This window comes from Haliotis rufescens, unplaced genomic scaffold (genome assembly GCF_023055435.1).
Source record: "Haliotis rufescens isolate VD_foot unplaced genomic scaffold, xgHalRufe1.0.p SCAF_2, whole genome shotgun sequence".
Lineage (NCBI taxonomy): Eukaryota > Metazoa > Mollusca > Gastropoda > Lepetellida > Haliotidae > Haliotis > Haliotis rufescens.
In genome coordinates, this window is record NW_025963890.1 from 58721106 (window position 1) to 58743084 (window position 21979).

A 21979-nucleotide genomic window follows, 5' to 3' on the forward strand; every position below is an offset into this window, starting at 1 on the left:
AAACATTTCTCAAATGTATCTACCACTGACCATACTGTTATATATGAAAAATATGTAACATATTTGTGCAAAATATTGATTCATCTGATTCATCTGATTCAACCTCGAAAGTTTGATATCACAATTCCTTTTTAATAAAGCCAACAGACAGGTTAATAAGTGTGCTTGATAATTCAGCATTCCACAGAATTATCCTAGCCGTTAACTTGGTGTCCCTGCAGTAATTTGAACAATCCGTTTGTTTAGTTTCGGGGCGGTCGGGTAGCCTAGTGGTTAAAGCGTTCGTACGCCACGCCGAAGACCCGGGTTCGATTCCCGACATGGGTACAATATGTGAAGCCCATTTCTGGTGTCCCCCGCCGTTATATTCCTGGAATATTGCTAAAAGCGGCGTAAAACCATACTCACTCACTCACTCACTCACTTTCATGTTTCAGTGAAACCGGCACCTGTGGAGTCTCTGAAAGTCACCCATGTCACTAGTCGTTGTGTAGGGTTGGCGTGGAACAAAGACAGATGGGACAGACCTGTCACATTCAGAGTGACGTACAGTACTTTCACCTCTGTACGTCTCCTAGATACTCACTTAATTTAATTATAACTCAAGAAATCAACTGATTTCCAAGAAGCACAGAATAACGCGAAACTAAATCTGTTGAACAAATTTGTTTATGTTCGAGCAAATGGTTTTGCATTATACCGTCTTTGTAATGGTCACCATTTATCAACACACGTGTTGCTATGACAATGAAGAGTTTTTACCCAGGCAGTATTTAAAAAATCTCAACCAAGTGTCTGCTGATATCAAATACTAGTATATCAACACGAGTTACTAAAAGTTAGAACTCTGAGGGTTGATATGTTTGATATCAAAAGACACGAGGGTGAGATTCTATTTATCATCCAAAATCATTCTTCCAACGTTTTCAGTTTGTTAACAGTATTAACCTCCGCCTTGAGTTTTAAAAGTAGAACTGAACAGTTTCAGTAGCAGAGAGATAAGTGATGACATTTGATTATGACGTTATGACAACCGATGACGTCGCAATGGTCTGCAAAACATTGTGATGCCATATATTTCCAGGAGATCGCACCCAAGCCATTTTTGGATGAAAAATCTGATATGACGTCATGATTTTAAACAATAACTAGGTCCCCTCTTGTTTCCTTAATAACATTATCATCTATGTGTTTGAGCGTGGAAAGATGCTACAGTTCACCGATAGATCAATGTACCCTCCAAGCGTAACATGCTTTAAATGATTCTGAATGTTCACAGACAAACACCACTGAAACATCCGAGCATACTATAACGATCTGCGGACTGACTCCAAACACGAGATACAACTTGAGCGTCTCCGCCTCCGCTGGACATGGGTACCCGAGTGACCCGAGGACAGCGCCTGCCAACACAACAGAAGAAGGTGAGTTTTAGTGAGCTAAGGTGAAATGGGTTTTAACGTCGCGTCCAAGATTATTGCACTTATATAGCGACGTGCATGTACGTGTGTGTGTTTGTGTGGCTGCTTGTACTAGTCCGGACTGATGCCGATTTATAGTGCTAGCACACTGAGATACCATGCCGCAGTTTAACATGAATACCCTATTCAGACACAGTATACTGCCTCCGAGCCGACCAGTCCTTGTTTTAGCCCCATAATGCCGAGCGCCAGACAGAGTAACAACAAGTACCATATTTTAACGTCTTTTGATATGACGCGGTCGGGGATCGAGCCCTGGACCTTCCGCTCTCTGGGAGGCGGTCCAGGTAAGTTTTAAACATTTGGACATATATATATATTTCTCAATCAGCTTTATAGGGATGGGGGCAGGCGATCAAGAAATTTGTATTGACCGAACAACAACAAAATAAATAAATGTGATAAATATTAACAATTTGAATCCTGACCCCCAGGTTGTGAATTTTGAACACATATCGAGAATACGCGTGGTCATAAACTCGCAACATTGTTTTGTACTCGATCCGGTGTGTAAGGGAAGTTTCTCTGTCGGTGTTGAGAGCATAAAGACGGAAATTGAAGCTACAGTATATATTTCCCTACTTGGAATAAATCTTATTTCGAAACGGGAAATTCGTTCAATCTTCCTAGAGTGGGATGAAATATATTCAGAATTTGTTTTCGAGCGGAACGCTACGAGGGAGATGAGAACAACTATGACAGTGCACACGGACATGGTTTAACATTAGAAATACCGGAAATAAATTTATTCAAGAGAAATGAAAGATGCGAAAATGTACTTCCCCTACAACGCCTCTTATTATTTCCTTTGAAGATGAAGGTCAGGAGTACTCTGAAACCTTTTATATTGATAGCACGGTCAGTGTTAGTATTGTAACACGTCATAGTTCAAGTTTCGATATCATTTGAGCTTGGAATCGTGTCTCCCTTGAGGCTGGGCATGGTGGCCCGGGGTCTATTTATGTCCGCCCTAAATTGATTCTTGGTTTGTCAGCACCATATCTCTTCAGTTTCACCCGACGCCTCCGTGGTCTTGTGGTAGAGCGTCCGCCCGGAGAGCGGAAGGTTCCGGCTTCGATCCCCGGCCGCGTCATACCAAAAGACGTTAAAATATGGTACTTGTTGTTACTCTGTCTGGCACTCAGCATTAAGGGGCTAAAACAAGGACTGGTCGGCTCGGAGTCAGTATACTGTGTCTGAGTGGGGTATTCATGTTAAACTGCGGCATTGTATCTCAGTGAGCTAGCACTATAAAGCAGCCACACAAACACACACACACACACACACATGCATTCACGTCGCAATAATTCAAGTGCAATAAATAATCTTGGACGCGACGTTAAACCTCACCTCACCTTGAGTTTCACCAAAATTATAAAAGGCGACTATGCTTGTCGTAAGGGGCGACTAACGGGATCGGGTGGGCAGGCTTGCTGACTTGGTTGATGCATGTCATCGTATCCCAATTGCGTGCCTTGATGCTCATGATGTCAATCACTGGATTGTCTGGTCCATTTTCGATTATTTACAGATCGCCGTTATATAGCTGGAATATCGCTGAGTGCGGTGTAAAACAAATAAACTATAAATTTCTGCACCACTTCGGGCTTTCCTCCACAGCACGCCCGGGGAACGGGTGGCCAAGTCGTCTAAGGCGCCGCGATTCGCTGTGCAGAGTTGCGTCCCTTGGGCACGCTAGAAACCTATGATTGTGGGTTCGAATCCCGGTTCGCCCCGATTATGTTTCTAGGTTTGTCAGCACCATACCCGTGCTCGTGGGTTTTACCGAAGTGGTCTGAGACCTGCATCACTTCGGGCTTTCCTCCCACATTAAGCTGACACGCCGCGATATAACTGGAATAATGTTAAAGCGGCGTTAAACCTCACTCACTCACCATAGCACGCCCACTCGCCGTCATGTAGCTGTAATGCAACGTGCTGTTCAAAGTGGCGTTTGATTGAACTCTCTCTATTTTCACAGAGCCAGGGGCCGCACCCAACATGACTGATGCAAGCTTCACTGCACACAAGTGCGTCAATAACACGAGGAGTGTTACCATATATCTTAGGGTATAGTTCTTCTGTTTTTAAATATTTGTATGATTTTTGTATCATTTGGCTCTGAGTAATGGTGTCCTAGGAGGCAAAAAGTGTATTTGTGCCTGAGCAAGAAGGAGCGTGTGCAGGCGCGTAAATGAAAGTTGGTGACAGTGAGCGAGCGTGGAGTTAACAGTGTGTGTGTGTGTGTGTGTGTGTGTGTCTGTGTGTGAGTGAGTGAGTGTGTGTGTGTGTGTGTGTGTGTCTGTGTGTGTGTGTGTGTGTGTGTGTGTGTGTGTGTGTGTGTGTGTGTGTGTGTGTGTGTGTGTGTGTGTGTGTGTGTGTGTGTGTGTGTGTGGTGACTCAGTGCGCGAGAGAGGATGGGAATGAGATAATTTGTGCGTGTTTCAAAAAGCATGTCAGTGAGTGTGAGATAGGGGCTTTGTGTGTGTATGTGAGAGAGAAGGAAAGTGTGTGTGAGACTGTGTGACTATACTCCCTGTGTGTGAGAGAGAGTGTACGTGTGTGTATGAGAGAGAGGGTGTGGGTGCGTGCGTGTGTGTATATGTGTGTGCGTGCGTGTGTCTGTGTGTGTGAATCTGTGTGCGTGTGTGTGTGTGTGTGTGAGTGTCGGTGTGTGTGTGTATCTGTGTGTGTGCAAGAGACGTGTGTGTTGTGTTACTGTTTTAACCGTCCGCTTATGTTCACTTCAGCCACAAGATCATACGACTCACACGTGTGTGTGTGTGTGTGTGTGTGTGTGTGTGTGTGTGTGTGTGTGTGTGTGTGTGTGTGTGTGTGTGTGTGTGTGTGTGTGTGTGTGTGCGTGCGTGCGTGTGTGAGTATGTGTGTGTGTGAGAGACGAGTGTGTTGTGTTACCGTCTCACCGTCCGCTTATGTTCGCTTCAGCCACCAGATCATACGACTCACAACGGCGTCCTGAGGAGGTATAACGTTACATATGCGCGTGGCCTTAACAATGCAGACATTACCGATTCAACAGTACTGCTCGAAGCCCTAGATTGCAACGCTGACTACAACGTGTCTGTATATGCCGCCAATGATGTCGGAATGTCTCCACCCTTCACACTACGTATTCCTAAACTCGGTGACGGTATGTCCACACCTCGTTCCAACTGCAACATTAGTGCATGGACATTAACAATTTGTTTAGTCTAACTGAGCGATTAACAATAGTTTATCCTAAACCAGGGATTTGAGTAGAAACGGATCGAGAGGTTCAAAAGTCAAAATTAATAATTTATTCAGCGTATTTCAGAATATCCAGCATTTATCGATCCAGTGACCGGGGTGATAATGTCTTAGCGCTTAGAGCATGGTGTACAGCGTCATATAAATGGACTATTATGATGATGATGAAGATGATGATGATGATTATTATTAAATATAAATATAAATAATAAACTGAAATATTTACATTATGACAGCCATGTAGGGAGTTATAGAAAATCCTTAATTTTAGTCAGCTAGTGTATCAAGTTAACATACATGCAAGCCTTTATTATATGCATAACTATTGTAATATTTGTCTAACATACTTGAAAGCTGCTTTACCCATGATATTTTCCATATACAGTCCTACCACCGACGGATGTTCTGGTTGCCTTTGACAACGAATCAGTGAATGTGTCCTGGAAATCAGCGTCACATGAAGAGAAGAACTGGACCATATCCTGGAATATATTCTGTGTCTGGAATCATGACGTTCAGGATTGTGAGGTACATCTTGACAATGTTTATTGTGTCTGGTATCCTGTTGATCAGATTTGTCAGTTATCCGCAACACATTTGGGTTAGTGTATCTGGAATACTGATGCCAAGGCTTGCTATGTATCTGGAACACATCTTGTTTATTGTTTCTGGAATCCTGATCCCAAGGCTTGCTAGGTATCTGCTACACATCTTGTTTATTGTTTCTGGAATCCTGACGCTAAGGCTTGTTAAGTATCTGCAACACATCTTGTTTATTGTTTCTGGAATCCTGATCCCAAGGCTTGCTAGGTATCTGCTACACATCTTGTTTATTGTTTCTGAAATCCTGACGCTAAGGCTTGTTAAGTGTCTGGAACACATCTTGTTTATTGTTTCTGGAATCCTGATCCCAAGGCCTGCTAGGTCTCTGCTACACACCTTGTTTATTGTGTTTGGAATCCTGATCCCAAGGCTTGCTAGGTCTCTGCTACACATCTTGTTCAATCTCGTTTAATCCTGGTTCCACTAACTCCTGTTACCAGCCATTAATACATTGTTTCAGAATCAAGTAGACTGGATCAAAAGCGACAATAACGAATCCTTTGTAAAGGTCCCTTTGAAAATGTCTCCTGACAAGATCCAATTTGCTGTCTCCATGACGACAGCAGAGGGGAGCAGCGGAATGGTGCTGAGTAGTTGTGTATACAACGTATCAAAGTGTAGGTCCAAGTCCAACATTGACAAATTGGCGTGATTGTAATAAATGTTCACATGTTTTAGATGTTTTGCTGACCCGTGAAGATCAGAGTTGAATAGGTCTTCAGCAACCCATGCTTGCCATAAAAGGCGACTATGCTTGATGTAAGGGGCGACTAAGGGTATTGGATAGTCAGGCTCGCTGACTTGGTCGATGCATGTCATCGTATCCCAATTGCGTGGATCGATGCTCATGATGTCAATCACTCGATTGTCTGGTCCAGACTCGATTATTTTTCAGACCGCCGTCATATAGTTGGAATATTGCAGAGCGCGGCGTTAAACAACAAACAAACATGTTTTGCTTATATATTTACACTTGAACTAAATGATTGATCGAGGACTTGGTTTAAACACCATAATTTGTCTTGCAAAGTTGAGTCCCTTTTGCATGTTAGGATGCGCTATCCTGAATTCGAATTTCTATTCTGTCAGCACAACACCCATGTTAGCAAAATAGAAAGGTCATTGACCTATATAAGTCTCCTTGCACTTAAGCTGTCGCGCCGTGATATAGTCGAAATACTATTCAATGCGGCGTTAAACCCCAACTCAATCACTACTCCCTAACACATGTGATATGTGTAAGTATTGTTAAAATATGTGTGGTAATAAGTTTATTGACTTCAGCACCCACGGACAAGCCAGTTGTCTCGTCTGTTAAAAGCCAGCCGAACCTGGGCCTGACTGTGAAATGGTCCCCGAAGCGTTGCTACGATGCCATGCTGATTACTGAGTACCGCATAGAGTACTGCCACAACGCAAACTACGTTACTTGCGGTATGCTATATCTTGAAGTAACTCATAATGTCAGCACAATAATCTCTGATTCAGTTGTGTCAGTCGCTTCACGTTAAACATATCTACTCTGTATATAACCCTGGGGGTAAAGGGCAGAACACATCACACTATACAGATCTACTTCATGTAAAACCCTGGGAGTAAAGGGCAGAACACATCACACTATACATATCTACTTCATGTAAAACCCTGGGGGTAGAGGACAGAACACATCACACTATACATATCTACTTCATGTAAAACCCTGGGAGTAAAGGGCAGAACGCATCACACTATACATATCGACTTCATGTAAAACCCTGGGAGTAAAGGACAGAACACATCACACTAAACATATCTACTTCATGTAAAACCCTGGGGTAAAGGACAGAACACATCACACTAAACATATCTACTTCATGTAAAACCCTGGGGTAAAGGGCAGAACACATCACACCATACATATCTACTTCATGTAAAACCCTGGGAGTAAAGGGCAGAACGCATCACACTATACATATCTACTTCATGTAAAACCCTGGGAGTAAAGGACAGAACACATCACACTATACATATCTACTTCATGCTCTACCCTGGGGGTAAAGGACAGAACACATCACACTATACATATCTACTTCATGTAAAACCCTGGGAGTAAAGGACAGAACACATCACACTATACATATCTACTTCATGTAAAACCCTGGGGGTAGAGGACAGAACACATCACACTATACATATGTACTCCATGTAAAACCCTGGGTTAAGGACAGAACGCATCACACTATACATATCTACTTCATGTAAAACCCTGGGGTAAAGGGCAGAACTCATCACACTATACATATCTACTTCATGTAAAACCCTGGGAGTAAAGGACAGAACACATCACACTATACATATCTACTTCATGTAAAATCCTGGGGGTAAAGGACAGAACACATCACACTATACATATCTACTTCATGTAAAACCCTGGGGTTAAAGGACAGAACACATCACACTATACATATCTACTTCATGTAAAACCCTGGGGTAAAGGGCAGAACGCATCACACTATACATATCTTCTTCATGTAAAACCCTGGGGGTAAAGGACAGAACACATCACACTATACATATCTACTTCATGTAAAACCCTGGGGTTAAAGGACAGAACACATCACACTATACATATCTACTTCATGTAAAACCCTGGGGTAAAGGGCAGAACGCATCACACTATACATATCTTCTTCATGTAAAACCCTGGGGGTAAAGGACAGAACACATCACACTTTACATATCTACTGCATGTAAAACCCTGGGGGTAAAGGACAGAACACATCACACTATACATATCTACTTCATGTAAAACCCTGGGGGTAAAGGACAGAACACATCACATTATACATATCTACTGCATGTAAAACCCTGGGGGTAAAGGACAGAACACATCACACTATACATATCTACTTCATGTAAAACCCTGGGAGTAAAGGGCAGAACACATCACACTATACATATCTACTTCATGTAAAACCCTGGCAGTAAAGGGCAGAACACATCACACTATACATATCTACTTCATGTAAAACCCTTTGGGGTAAAGGGCAGAACACATCACACTAAACATATCTACTTCATGTAAAACCCTGGGAGTAAAGGGCAGAACACATCACACTATACATATCTACTTGATGTAAAACCCTGGGAGTAAAGGGCAGAACGCATCACACTATACATATCTACTTCATGTTAAACCCTGGGAGTAAAGGACAGAACACATCACACTATACATATCTACTTCATGCTCTACCCTGGGGGTAAAGGACAGAACACATCACACTATACATATCTACTTCATGTAAAACCCTTTGGGGTAAAGGACAGAACACATCACACTATACATATCTACTTCATGTAAAACCCTGGGAGTAAAGGGCAGAACACATCACACTAAACATATCTACTTCATGTAAAACCCTGGGAGTAAAGGACAGAACACATCACACTATACATATCTACTTCATGCTTTACCCTGGGGTAAAGGACAGAACACATCACACTATACATATCTACTTCATGTAAAACCCTGGGGGTAAAGGACAGAACACATCACACTATACATATCTACTTCATGTAAATCCCTGGGGGTAAATAGCAGAACGCATCACACTATACATATCTACTTCATGTAAAACATTGGGGGTAAAGGACAGAAAACATCACACTAAACATATCTACTGCATGTAAAACCCTGGGGGTAAAGGACAGAACACATCACACTATACATATCTACTTCATGCTTTACCCTGGGGTAAAGGACAGAAAACATCACACTAAACATATCTACTTCATGTAAAACCCTGGGGGTAAAGGACAGAACACATCACAGTATACATATCTACTTCATGTAAAACCCTGGGGTAAGGACAGAACACATCATATTATACATATCTACTTCATGTAAAACCCTGGGGGTAAATAGCAGAACGCATCACACTATACATATCTACTCCATGTAAAACCCTGGGGTAAGGACAGAACACATCACACTATACATATCTACTCACTGTAAAACCCTGGGCTAAGGACAGAACACATCACACTATACATATCTACTTCATGTAAAACCCTGGGGGTAAAGGGCAGAACACATCACACTATACAGATCTACTCCATGTAAAACCCTGGGGTAAGGACAGAACACATCACACTATACATATCTACTTCATGTAAAACCCTGGGGGTAAAGGACAGAACACATCACACTATACATATCTACTCACTGTAAAACCCTGGGGTAAGGACAGAACACATCACACTATACATATCTACTTCATTTTAAACCCCTTGGGCTAAAGGGCAGAACACATCACACTATACAGATCCACTCCATTTAAAACCCTGGGGTAAGGACAGAACGCATCACACTATACATATCTACTTCATGTAAAACCCTGGGGATAAAGGACATCACACATCACACTATACATATCTACTTCATGTAAAACCCTGGGGGTAAAGGACAGAACACATCACACTATACATATCTACTTCATGTAAACCCTGGGTTAAGGACAGAACGCATCACACTATACATATCTACTTCATGTAAAACCCTGGGGATAAAGGACAGAACACATCACACTATACATATCTACTTCATGTAAAACCCTGGGGGTAGAGGACAGAACACATCACACTATACATATCTACTTCATGTAAAACCCTGGGGGTAAAGGACAGAACACATCACACTATACATATCTACTTCATGTAAAACCCTGGGAGTAAAGGGCAGAACACATCACACTATACATATCTACTGCATGTAAAACCCTGGGAGTAAAGGACAGAACACATCACACTATACAGATGTACTCCATGTAAAACCCTTTGGGGTAAAGGACAGAACACATCACACTATACATATCTACTTCATATAAAACCCTTGGGTAAGGACAGAACACATCACACTATACATATTTACTTCATGTAAAACCCTTTGGGGTGAAGGACAGAACACATCACACTATACATATCTACTTCATGTAAAACCCAGGGGGTAAAGGACAGAACACATCACACTATACAAATCTATTTCATGTAAAACCCTTTGGGGTAAAGGGCAGAACGCATCACACTATACATATCTACTTCATGTAAAACCCTGGGGTAAAGGGCAGAACTCATCACACTATACATATCTACTTCATGTAAAACCCTGGGGGTAAAGGACAGAACACATCACACTATACATATCTACTTCATGTAAAACCCTGGGGGTAAAGGACAGAACACATCACAGTATACATATCTACTTCATGTAAAACCCTGGGGGTAAAGGGCAGAACGCATCACACTATACATATCTTCTTCATGTAAAACCCTGGGGGTAAAGGACAGAACACATCACACTATACATATCTACTGCATGTAAAACCCTGGGGGTAAAGGACAGAACACATCACACTAAACATATCTACTTCATGTAAAACCCTGGGGGTAAAGGACAGAACACATCACATTATACATATCTACTGCATGTAAAACCCTGGGGGTAAAGGACAGAACACATCACACTATACATATCTACTCACTGTAAAACCCTGGGGCTAAAGGACAGAACACTTCACACTATGCATATCTACTCCATGTAAAACCCTGTGCTAAAGGACAGAACACTTCACATTATGCAGATGTACTCTATGTAAAACCCTTTGGGGTAAAGGACAGAACACATCACACTATACATATATACTTCATGTAAAACCCTGGGGGTAAAGGACAGAACACATCACACTATACATATCTACTGCATGTAAAACCCTGGGGGTAAAGGACAGAACACATCACACTATACATATCTACTCACTGTAAAACCCTGGGGCTAAAGGACAGAACACTTCACACTATGCATATGTACTCCATGTAAAACCCTGGGTTAAAGGACAGAACACTTCACACTATGCAGATGTACTCCATGTAAAACACTGGGGCTAAAGGACAGAACACATCACACTATACATATCTACTCCATGTAAAAACCTGGGCTAAAGGACAGAACACTTCACACTATGCAGATGTACTCCATGTAAAACACTTGGGCTAAAGGACATAATACATCACACTTTACATATCTACTCCATGTAAAACTCTGGGGCTAAAGGTCAGAACACAACAGATCTAGAGATCTACTCTATGTATAAATCTCTGGAGCAACGGGGCAGAATTGATACATTGTATCCTTGCTTGTTAAATAAGAATTGTGTTGTAACACCATGTTGCTGATAGGTAGAGTTGATTATTACTCATTCTGTGGTTGGCGGCGGTGTAGTCTAGTGGTTAAAGCGTTCGCTCGTCACACCGAAGGCCTAGATTCAATTCCCAAGTTGGTACAATGTGTGAAGCTCATTTCAAGCCTAATTTGCTGTAAATGTGTTTAAACGCGACGTAAAACCTAACGTACTCACTAACTCACTCAGTTATCCTCTGGTTTGCCTGGCCCGGACTCGAATAAACACAGACCTTCGTATCATTGCTTGGCTATAGCACAACACATTTGACTCCGTATACCATAGACGTCATTGGTACCAGCTGTTCGTGAGTTCCAACTGATCTGATTATGATAATTGGTTTGTCAGCACCAGTCCTCAATGGTTTTACCGAATAGTGGTCCAACGTCAGCCATGACATTCATTGATTTCCTTATCACCCTTTCAGACACGACCAGCATTACAAGTGAGAGTGACACTTATGTCATCCCCGGTCTACTGAAGGATGTGACTTACAGAGTAAGGATCCGACAGAGGACGGTCGCGGGACTAGATGGAGTCTTTAGCGATCCAGTGTACCTTAAAGTCATTGACACAAGTGAGATTAGAAATGATCAAATACATAACGCAATGGCAAAGTTCATCCTCGAGTACCCGGGGTATTATAAGATAAATACCCTATTTGCTCCATAACGTTTTTCACCATCTCTCCTTCAGTAGCCTCGCATCCTCTTGATTAAAGGTGCATTTTAATTTAATAGCGATAATTATCGTTACCTCTGTCGAATGGAGCTGGATAGGTCCAGAGTATTTATTTTAATAAATGTGAGATGTAATACCCTAGATAAGCTACATCTGTGTCATGCAGAAAACTAATTCACTAAGGACGAAAGGACGAAGGCCATTGAACAGTTGTTATTTTCATCTGATCGTAAGACTAAATTCTTGGAGAAGTTTCAAATGAGTTGTCAAGACATTGAAAGTTTTGGTAGAACGTTGGCTTGGACTTCTGATTTGCCAGCTGTTATTTGTCACATTGAATCGTCAATATCTATTCCTTCTTTATCATGATACAGGGTTTCCTGTTTCACTCATTGGCTGGATCACCATCGGCTGTCTGATATTCCTGATAGGTCTGGGATACACCTTAGCACAGTGCATCAAGTAAGGGTTCCCTCCCAACACCTGAACACATCCGTCTGTCTTCCCTCAAACACCTGCACCCATCTGTCTGTCTTCCCTCCAACACCTGCACCCATCTGTCTGTCTTACCTCCAACACCTGCACCCATCTGTCTGTCTTACCTCCAACACCTGCACCCATCTGTCTGTCTTCCCTCCAACCCCTGCACCCATCTGACTGTCTTCCCTCCAACCCCTGCACCCATCTGTCTGGCTTCTCTCCCAACAACTGCTCCCATCTGTCTGTCTTCTCTCCCAAGAACTGCTCCCATCTGTCTGTCTTACCTCCAACACCTGCACCCATCTGTCTGTCTTCCCTCCAACCCCTGCACCCATCTGACTGTCTTCCCTCCAACCCCTGCACCCATCTGTCTGGCTTCTCTCCCAACAACTGCTCCCATCTGTCTGTCTTCTCTCCCAAGAACTGCTCCCATCTGTCTGTCTTACCTCCAACACCTGCACCCATCTGTCTGTCTTCCCTCCAACCCCTGCACCCATCTGTCTCTCTTCCCTCCCAACACCTGCACCCATCTGTCTGTCTTCCCTCCAACACCTGCACCCATCTGACTGTATTCCCTCCAACCCCTGCACCCATCTGTCTGTCTTCCCTCCAACCCCTGCACCCATCTGTCTGTCTTCCCTCCAACACCTGCACCCATCTGTCTGTCTTCCCTCCAACCCCTGCACCCATCTGTCTGTCTTCCCTCCAACACCTGCACCCATCTGTCTGTCTTCCCTCCAACACCTGCACCCATCTGTCTTTCTTCCCTCCAACCCCTGCACCCATCTGTCGGTCTTCCCTCCAACACCTGCACCCATCTGTCGGTCTTCCCTCCCAACACCTGCACCCATCTGTCTGTCTTCCCTCCAACCCCTGCACCCATCTGTCTGTCTTCTCTCCCAACACCTGCACCCATCTGTCTGTCTTCCCTCCCAACATCTGCACCCATCTGTCTGTCTTCCCTCCAACCCCTGCACCCATCTGTCTGTCTTCTCTCCCAACACCTGCTCCCATCTGTCTGTCTTCCCTCCAACCCCTGCACACATCTGACTCTCTTCCCTCCAACCCCTGCACCCATCTGTCTGTCTTCCCTCCAACCCCTGCACCCATCTGTCTGTCTTCCCTCCAACACCTGCACCCATCTGTCTGTCTTACCTCCAACACCTGCACCCATCTGTCTTTCTTCCCTCCAACACCTGCACCCATCTGTCGGTCTTCCCTCCAACACCTGCACCCATCTGTCTGTCTTCCCTCCCAACACCTGCTCCCATCTGACTGTCTTCCCTCCAACATCTGCACCCATCTGTCTGTCTTCCCTCCAACCCCTGCACCCATCTGTCTGTCTTCTCTCCCAACACCTGCTCCCATCTGTCTGTCTTCCCTCCAACCCCTGCACACATCTGACTCTCTTCCCTCCAACCCCTGCACCCATCTGTCTGTCTTCCCTCCAACCCCTGCACCCATCTGTCTGTCTTCCCTCCAACCCCTGCACCCATCTGACTGTCTTCCCTCCAACCCCTGCACCCATCTGTCTGTCTTCTCTCCCAAGAACCGCTCCCATCTGTCTGTCTTACCTCCAACACCTGCACCCATCTGTCTGTCTTCCCTCCAACCCCTGCACCCATCTGACTGTCTTCCCTCCAACCCCTGCACCCATCTGTCTGTCTTCTCTCCCAAGAACCGCTCCCATCTGTCTGTCTTCCCTCCAACACCTGCACCCATCTGACTGTCTTACCTCCAACCCCTGCACCCATCTGTCTGTCTTCTCTCCCAACAACTGCTTCCATCTGTCTGTCTTCCCTCCAACCCCTGCACCCATCTGTCTGTCTTCTCTCCCAACAACTGCTCCCATCTGTCTGTCTTCCCTCCAACCCCTACTCCCATCTGTCTGTCTTGCCTCCCAACACCTGCACCCATCCGTCTGTCTTCCCTCCCAACACCTGCACCCATCTGACTGTCTTCCCTCCAACACCTGCACCCATCTGACTGTCTTCCCTCCAACACCTGCACCCATCTGTCTGTCTTGCCTCCCAACACCTGCACCTATCTGACTGTCTTCCCTCCAACCCCTGCACCATTCTGACTGTCTTGCCTCCCAACACCTGCACCCATCCGTCTGTCTTCCCTCCCAACACCTGCACCCATCTGTCTGTCTTCCCGCCAACACCTGCTCCCATTTGTCTGTCTTGCCTCCCAACACCTGCACCCATCTGACTGTCTTCCCTCCAACACCTGCACCCATCTGTCTGTCCTGCCTCCCAACACCTGCACCCATCTGACTGTCTTCCCTCCAACACCTGCTCCCATATGTCTGTCTTGCCTCCCAACACCTGCACCCATCTGTCTGTCTTCCCTCCCAACACCTGCACCCATCTCTCTGTCTTCCCTCCAACACCTGCACCCATCTGTCTGTCTTCCCTCCAACACCTGCTCCCATCTGTCTGTCTTGCCTCCCAACACCTGCACCCATCTGTCTGTCTTCCCTCCAACACCTGCACCCATCTGTCTGTCTTCCCTCCCAACACCTGCACCCATCTCTCTGTCTTCCCTCCAACACCTGCACCCATCTGTCTGTCTTCCCTCCAACACCTGCTCCCATCTGTCTGTCTTCCCTCCAACACCTGCACCCATCTGTCTGTCTTCCCTCCAACACCTGCTCCCATCTGTCTGTCTTGCCTCCCAACACCTGCACCCATCTGTCTGTCTTCCCTCCAACACCTGCACCCATCTGTCTGTCTTCCCTCCAACACCTGCACCCATCTGACTGTCTTCCCTCCAACCCCTGCACCCATCTGTCTGTCTTGCCTCCCAACACCTGCACCCATCTGTCTGTCTTCCCTCCCAACACCTGCACCCATCCGTCTGTCTTCCCTCCCGACATCTTCTCCCATCTGTCTGCCATGTTTTTTTACCATACTTAACATGTACCTATAAGGTCGTATATAAACTTCCTGTATAAATTGAGTATGTTCTTTTCCAGGAAAACATACCAGGGGTGTGTATAAGGTCGTATAAAGACTTTCTGTATATACTATATATATCCTGAAGTAGGAAAACATACCAGGGGTGTGTATAAGGTCGTATAAAGACTTTCTGTATATACTATATATATTCTGAAGCAGGAACACATACCAGGGGTGTGTATAAGGTCGTATAAAGACTTTCTGTATATACTATATATATCCTGAAGTAGGAAAACATACCAGGGGTGTGTATAAGGTCGTATAAAGACTTTCTGTATATACTATATATATCCTGAAGTAGGAAAACATACCAGGGGTGTGTATAAGGTCGTATAAAGACTTTCTGTATATACTATATATATCCTGAAGTAGGAAAACATACCAGGGGTGTGTAGAAGGTCGTATAAAGACTTTCTGTATATACTATATATATTCTGAAGCAGGAACACATACAAGGGGTGTATAAGGTCGTATAAAGACTTTCTGTATATACTATATATATCCTGAAGTAGGAAAACATACCAGGGGTGTGTAGAAGGTCGTATAAAGACTTTCTGTATATACTATATATATTCTGAAGCAGGAACACATACAAGGGGTGTATAAGGTCGTATAAAGACTTTCTGTATATACTATATATATCCTGAAGCAGGAACACATACAAGGGGTGTATAAGGTCGTATAAAGACTTTCTGTATATACTATATATATCCTGAAGTAGGAAAACATACCAGGGGTGTGTAGAAGGTCGTATAAAGACTTTCTGTATATACTATATATATTCTGAAGCAGGAACACATACAAGGGGTGTATAAGGTCGTATAAAGACTTTCTGTATATACTATATATATCCTGAAGTAGGAAAACATACCAGGGGTGTGTAGAAGGTCGTATAAAGACTTCCTGTATAAACTATATATATCCTGAAGCAGGAAAACATACCAGGGGTGTGTAGAAGGTCGTATAAAGACTTCCTGTATAAACTATATATATCCTGAAGTAGGAAAACATACCAGGGGTGTGTAGAAGGCCGTATAAAGACTTCCTGTATATACTATATATATTCTGAAGCAGGAACACATACCAGGGGTGTGTATAAGGTCGTATCTAGACTTCCTGTATATACTATATATATTCTGAAGCAGGAACATAGATCAGGGGTGGGTATCAGGTCGTATAAAGACTTCCTGCATATACTATATATATATATTCTGAAGCAGGAACACATACCAGGGGTTAGTATAAGGTCGTATTAAGACTTCCTCTATATACTATATATATTCTGAAGCAGGAACACAGATCAGGGGTGTGTATAAGGTCGTATGTAAACTTCCTACATATACTATATATGTTGTATTACAGGAACACATACCAGGTGTGTGTAGAAGGTCGTATGTAAACTTCCTGTATATACTATATATGTTGTATTACAGGAACACATACCAGGTGTGTGTATAAGGTCGTATGTAAACTTCCTGTATATACTATATATGTTGTATTACAGGAACACAGATCAGGGGTGTGTATAAGGTCGTAAGTCGACTTCCTGCGTATACTATGTATATATTCTATTGCAGGAAAGCACATCACACGTGGAATGAGTATGACGAAATTTCCCTGCCGCATTTTTACGTGATCAGCGGTGTACAGGTAAATATTATTTCATACACTGGAGGATTTATGCTCAGTCCCAACGATTGTATGCAAAATACGACTTTCTCCAAAGTTCATTCCAGTAGATCATATGTAAGATCGAATTACCCAAAGCAATCTCATTAAGGAGGTAGCACCGTTGGCAGGACAGGAGACTTCAGTTGTCTTTTTGTGCGCTGTTGTGAACATTTTATGACTGTGGTAATACAGTTTTGCCATTAAAATAGAGGGTTTTCATTGGAAATATAAGATTTTGAACTATGAATACAGATAACCATTGGTCGGTGGATAGTGTTTGTATTTTCCATTTGTACTTAAACAGGAAACGTCACCATCCGCCGGAAAAAACACTGTTGTCAGTGGACAAGGCAGCCGTGGCCCCGAGGACGATAGGGTTTCTCGTTACCAGTCTTTGGTCCCTAACTTTGTTTCCAATCCTGGTCTGAAAAACGAGAAAAAGACCAAAGAAAACCCCCACGCATCCCTTTCAGTTGAGTCACTGGATACAGACTATGCAAGGGTTATCATCGACGATGACTCCATGCCTGGACACCCAGTTCCATCATTTCAGTATCAGCAGCCGACTGATGAGGATGTGTGGGCTGACTCGGCAGGATCCAGTGATGAATCACTGCCTCCGTATGTCACAGCGGGGACGAAGGACGGCGAAGACTAGAAGGAGGAAGATGGGGAAAAGGGAGATTGAGAAGGAGGAGGAGAAGGAGGAGGGGAAATAGGGGAAAAGAAAATTTAGAAGAGGAATAAAAACGAGGGAAAGATGGCATGGGATGAGGAATGGCAGGAGATTGGGAGTAGGAGATGAGGATGGCGATGAGGAAATAGAAACTAAGAGACAAAGAAGAAGGGTTGAGGAAAGGGAATGGTAGGATTGGGAGAAGAAGAAAGAAAAAAATAGAGGAGGAAGAGGGAATAGAAACAACGAATCAGAGGAGAGGGAATAGGGGACCATGTCGAAAGAAATACAAGAACCATAGTTGAGGTCCTTTAAGGGTGACTATGCTACTCGGTCTGCTGCCCATTTGTCGGCCCAGATCTCGACGTTGTCCTGAATTCCCCGTGTGAAACTGAGGCACTGTGTATAATATGTATTAGGGTCACAGATAGCTGCCAGGTCGGTCTATAACACACATGTTAAGATAGCAGACACACAATGTGGTGTATGAGAGACATCACTAGCTCGGATTACCAAATTAGTTTATTGCCCCTTAACTAGTTCCATTGAATGTTTATTTAACTTGTTGCAGTTTATGTATCTCTTGCTGTACTTAAAGTACCATTGAACACGTATATACCCTGTCGTTATTTGTACTAGTGTGGCGGAGTGTGAGCATCTGTGACTTTAAGACAGTTCGCAAAAAAAAATATTATCCTTTTTTTAGATTTAGTTTTTTAAGTCACAATTAGGTTTAGTTTTCTTTAATTTGTCATGTGACATATCAACACAGTAATAAGACTTAATTATTGTTAAGTGACCATATGATATATAAAACAGTGTTGTTCCCGAGAGTCAAATTTTAGGTCGAAGGGAGACAACTCTCAGTTGAAATATGAGCTATTCGCCTTCTGAGCTATTCTGTTGGCTCTCTTTTCTTATTTTTTTAATTTTGTCTTTATTATTATTTGGTTTACACATAATTTGGAATGCACAATTCTGTCATAAAATGCTTAGATGTAGTTCATGATATCATTAACAAACCAATGCGTAGCCAATATAACATATTTTTACTGATTCAATGAATTGATTCAGTGTAAAGTGTTCATGTGGAATCAAGTGAGTCATGTGGTTAAAGCCTTCATAATAATGAATCTGTGAACTAAGCATGTGACAGTTCATATTTTAGTTTCATATTTAGATATCATATTCACGACGGCATAGTCCATATATATGTCTTCATTTTCATGAGACATGACGTCATGTTATATCAACTGATATCGGACGATGATATACAATATAAAATGACTTTGTTACCCTTACATAAATTCGCTTTGTTATACTCTTTATATTTCAAATATACATGTATGCCAATATTACCCATAGGAGCAAGAACAAAGGTGAATATGTTTTCAGTAATTCTCACTGAGCATTATTTTTTTTCTTAATGTTCCTTGGCTAGTTCGTTGCCATATTCCATTGTTTCACTGTTTGCAAAGAGACCCATAGAAACGTGACGTCATATCGCATTGTCGCAAATAACTGAAAATGACGTCATCCAGTGTTCATGATTTGATGTAACGTCAACAGAGTCATTGAACGGATGTATTATCAGTGACAGTGACAATAACAAGAAAAAGTGAACTTACTGAAGGATATCTTGAAAGAGAAAGATAGTGAATCATGGTGTAAACAAGTGTGGGATGATGAGAACAAACCAAATGGGAACAAGCTAAGGACTTTCAGTCTTTTCATATTTGATGTGAATGTGAGCCACTATGTGAAATGTGTGAAGCGAAGGGACTATCGAAGTGTTTTATCCAAGTTTAGGTGTGGTAACCTCCCTCTATTAGTCGAAACAGGCCGCTATTCCAAGCCACCTATTCCTTTAAATGATAGAATATGTAAATTTTGTGCAGAAAAAAATAATTATGTTATTGAGGATGAATCACACTTTTTAATATATTGTTTTGTATACAGTGACCTAGGATATCAACTACTACACAAGGCAGCTGAATTAAATCAAGACTTTTATTATTTTAATAGCATTCAGCAATTATCTTATTTGATGCAAGAAGTGATTTTACAGACGCTTTTAGCAAGCACATTATACAGCATGTATAGAAGGAGAGTGCATCTCTTCTAGTCTTAACATTGTATATAATATTTTTATTTTGTGTTTTATATTTAATAATGTTATATGTTTTAAATGCTTTTAGAGTGTCTCATAAGCCCTAGAGGCTGGATATTGTACTTTTAATGGCAACTTGCTTTTGTTTAAAATGTGTTTTATGTACAATATGTGACACTTAAATAAACATTTCTTCTTCTTCTTCTTCTTCTTGTATTGACGCGAGAACAGGAAAGACCTCTGAACATTAATTCACTGTAAATATTTCATACGGTTAATGATATTGTGATTCGAAACATATTTGGTTTATGTAAGTTCATTTATGAAATTGACTCAGACTGAAATACAGACAGACATACAAACACAGGCAGACAAACACAAACAAATATTCAGGTAGACAGTCAGATAGACAGACAGAAATAGACAGACACACACACACACACACACACAAGGTCAAGGCTTTAGGGCATTAATTCACTGTAAATATACCCTACTGATATGATACAAAGCAATTGGCGTGCTTTTATTATCTGGAGAATTGACATGAAGAAATTGGAATCAAATATAATTGATCAAATCCATTGCCCATGTATATAAGGTTTCCACCAACTCCAAACACCTTACAAGGAGCACCAGGGCTTCTTGAGTGAGTGAGTTGGTTAGAACCCGGGTCTTCAGCGTGACGAGCGAATGCATTAACCACTGGGCTACCTCACCGCCCCCTGCGTTTTGACCCCAGTGAACATGAATGAATGGCAAGGTCCACAATTTGGCAGGAGGGAAGAGTGTCGCTGTCTCCTGTAACAGTACATTGCACGTGCATGCCAGCTGTTTATATTGAGCACGTGATTTACAGACCTCATGTGCAGATTGTGCACGAGACATCGTATCACGCGATGACACCCTGAGATGTCTTCTTTCAAGGTCAACTGGTCATGCCGAAGACAGTGTCACGTGATCACATGAGCTCCTCCCACTGTACACTTAAGCCCACTGTAGCTTTTAGGGCTCAACACACGTGCACCTCGTGCAAATCTAAGGTGCCTCTAAAAAATATAAGGATCGTCCACGGCACTCGTGGAGCTAACGGTTCACAAATAATGTTCTTCGGACCTGTGACGAGTTGATGTAGTTGGATGTTGTTGTTTTCATAATTTGAGTTTGCTCAAAGGTCACAGGAATTTCAATTTTATTCTTTTTGGCAAAACATTGCTACATGCATCAAAACACCAGGGGTGGATAATAGTATTCCTGAATTCTTTAACTGATCTTAAGATTTGTTACTTCTGTATCTCAAACTGATATTCAATTTGATAAAGAAAAATATATTTATTCCTTAAGCATGGTCAGTCGGCGTTATCATGCCAGTCCACAAACAATCAAATAAATGGGAATATTTAGAAGCTGTTCTAATTCATAAATATTTACATTAGGTGTTTACTTTACTGATCATCTTTCACTGCACCCCAAGCAAGCATCAGTGAAATCACAAAAGACGTTGATAAGTATTAAATATATTAAAGCATATAAACATCCTTAGTGACATTAATTATTTTTCAAGATATTTGACATTAATTATTTTTCAAGATATTTTATTTTGCAAAAATAAGTCCAATAATACCATACTGAGCTGAGGTGTGACTAACCAGAGTTCACGTTGTAGAAAAGGTAAATCTATTTGCATGCAAAATGTATCTTTGTAAAAATTAATACGCCCAATGTCATGGCATATGGAGAAAGTTGTAGATGTCCTATATAAACTGGCGTACATAAGAAAATATACCGATAATTTTTTCAAAATAATTTTAAAACAGTAATATTGTATTACGAATGTACATCCAATTGGCAAG

The 21979-nt window shown here is 42.4% G+C and overlaps 1 protein-coding gene across 7 annotated transcripts in view; it reads left to right on the plus strand.

Annotated features, from left to right (window-relative positions):
* Window positions 1-20328, plus strand: part of LOC124141783 (receptor-type tyrosine-protein phosphatase F-like) — a 76700-nt gene extending 56372 nt beyond the window's left edge. For all 7 annotated transcript variants that reach the window (XM_048400256.1, XM_046509890.2, XM_048400258.1 and 4 more), the window contains 11 exons: window positions 438-565; window positions 1280-1424; window positions 3463-3551; window positions 4428-4632; window positions 5116-5258; window positions 5794-5950; window positions 6618-6767; window positions 11976-12125; window positions 12604-12691; window positions 17250-17322; window positions 17648-20328. In XM_048400256.1, the coding sequence (XP_048256213.1) occupies window positions 438-565; window positions 1280-1424; window positions 3463-3551; window positions 4428-4632; window positions 5116-5258; window positions 5794-5950; window positions 6618-6767; window positions 11976-12125; window positions 12604-12691; window positions 17250-17322; window positions 17648-18001 (1682 nt within the window). In that variant the 3' untranslated portion in view covers window positions 18002-20328. The remainder of the gene's footprint in view (window positions 1-437; window positions 566-1279; window positions 1425-3462; window positions 3552-4427; window positions 4633-5115; window positions 5259-5793; window positions 5951-6617; window positions 6768-11975; window positions 12126-12603; window positions 12692-17249; window positions 17323-17647) is intronic.
* Window positions 20329-21979: the final 1651 nt, after the last annotated feature.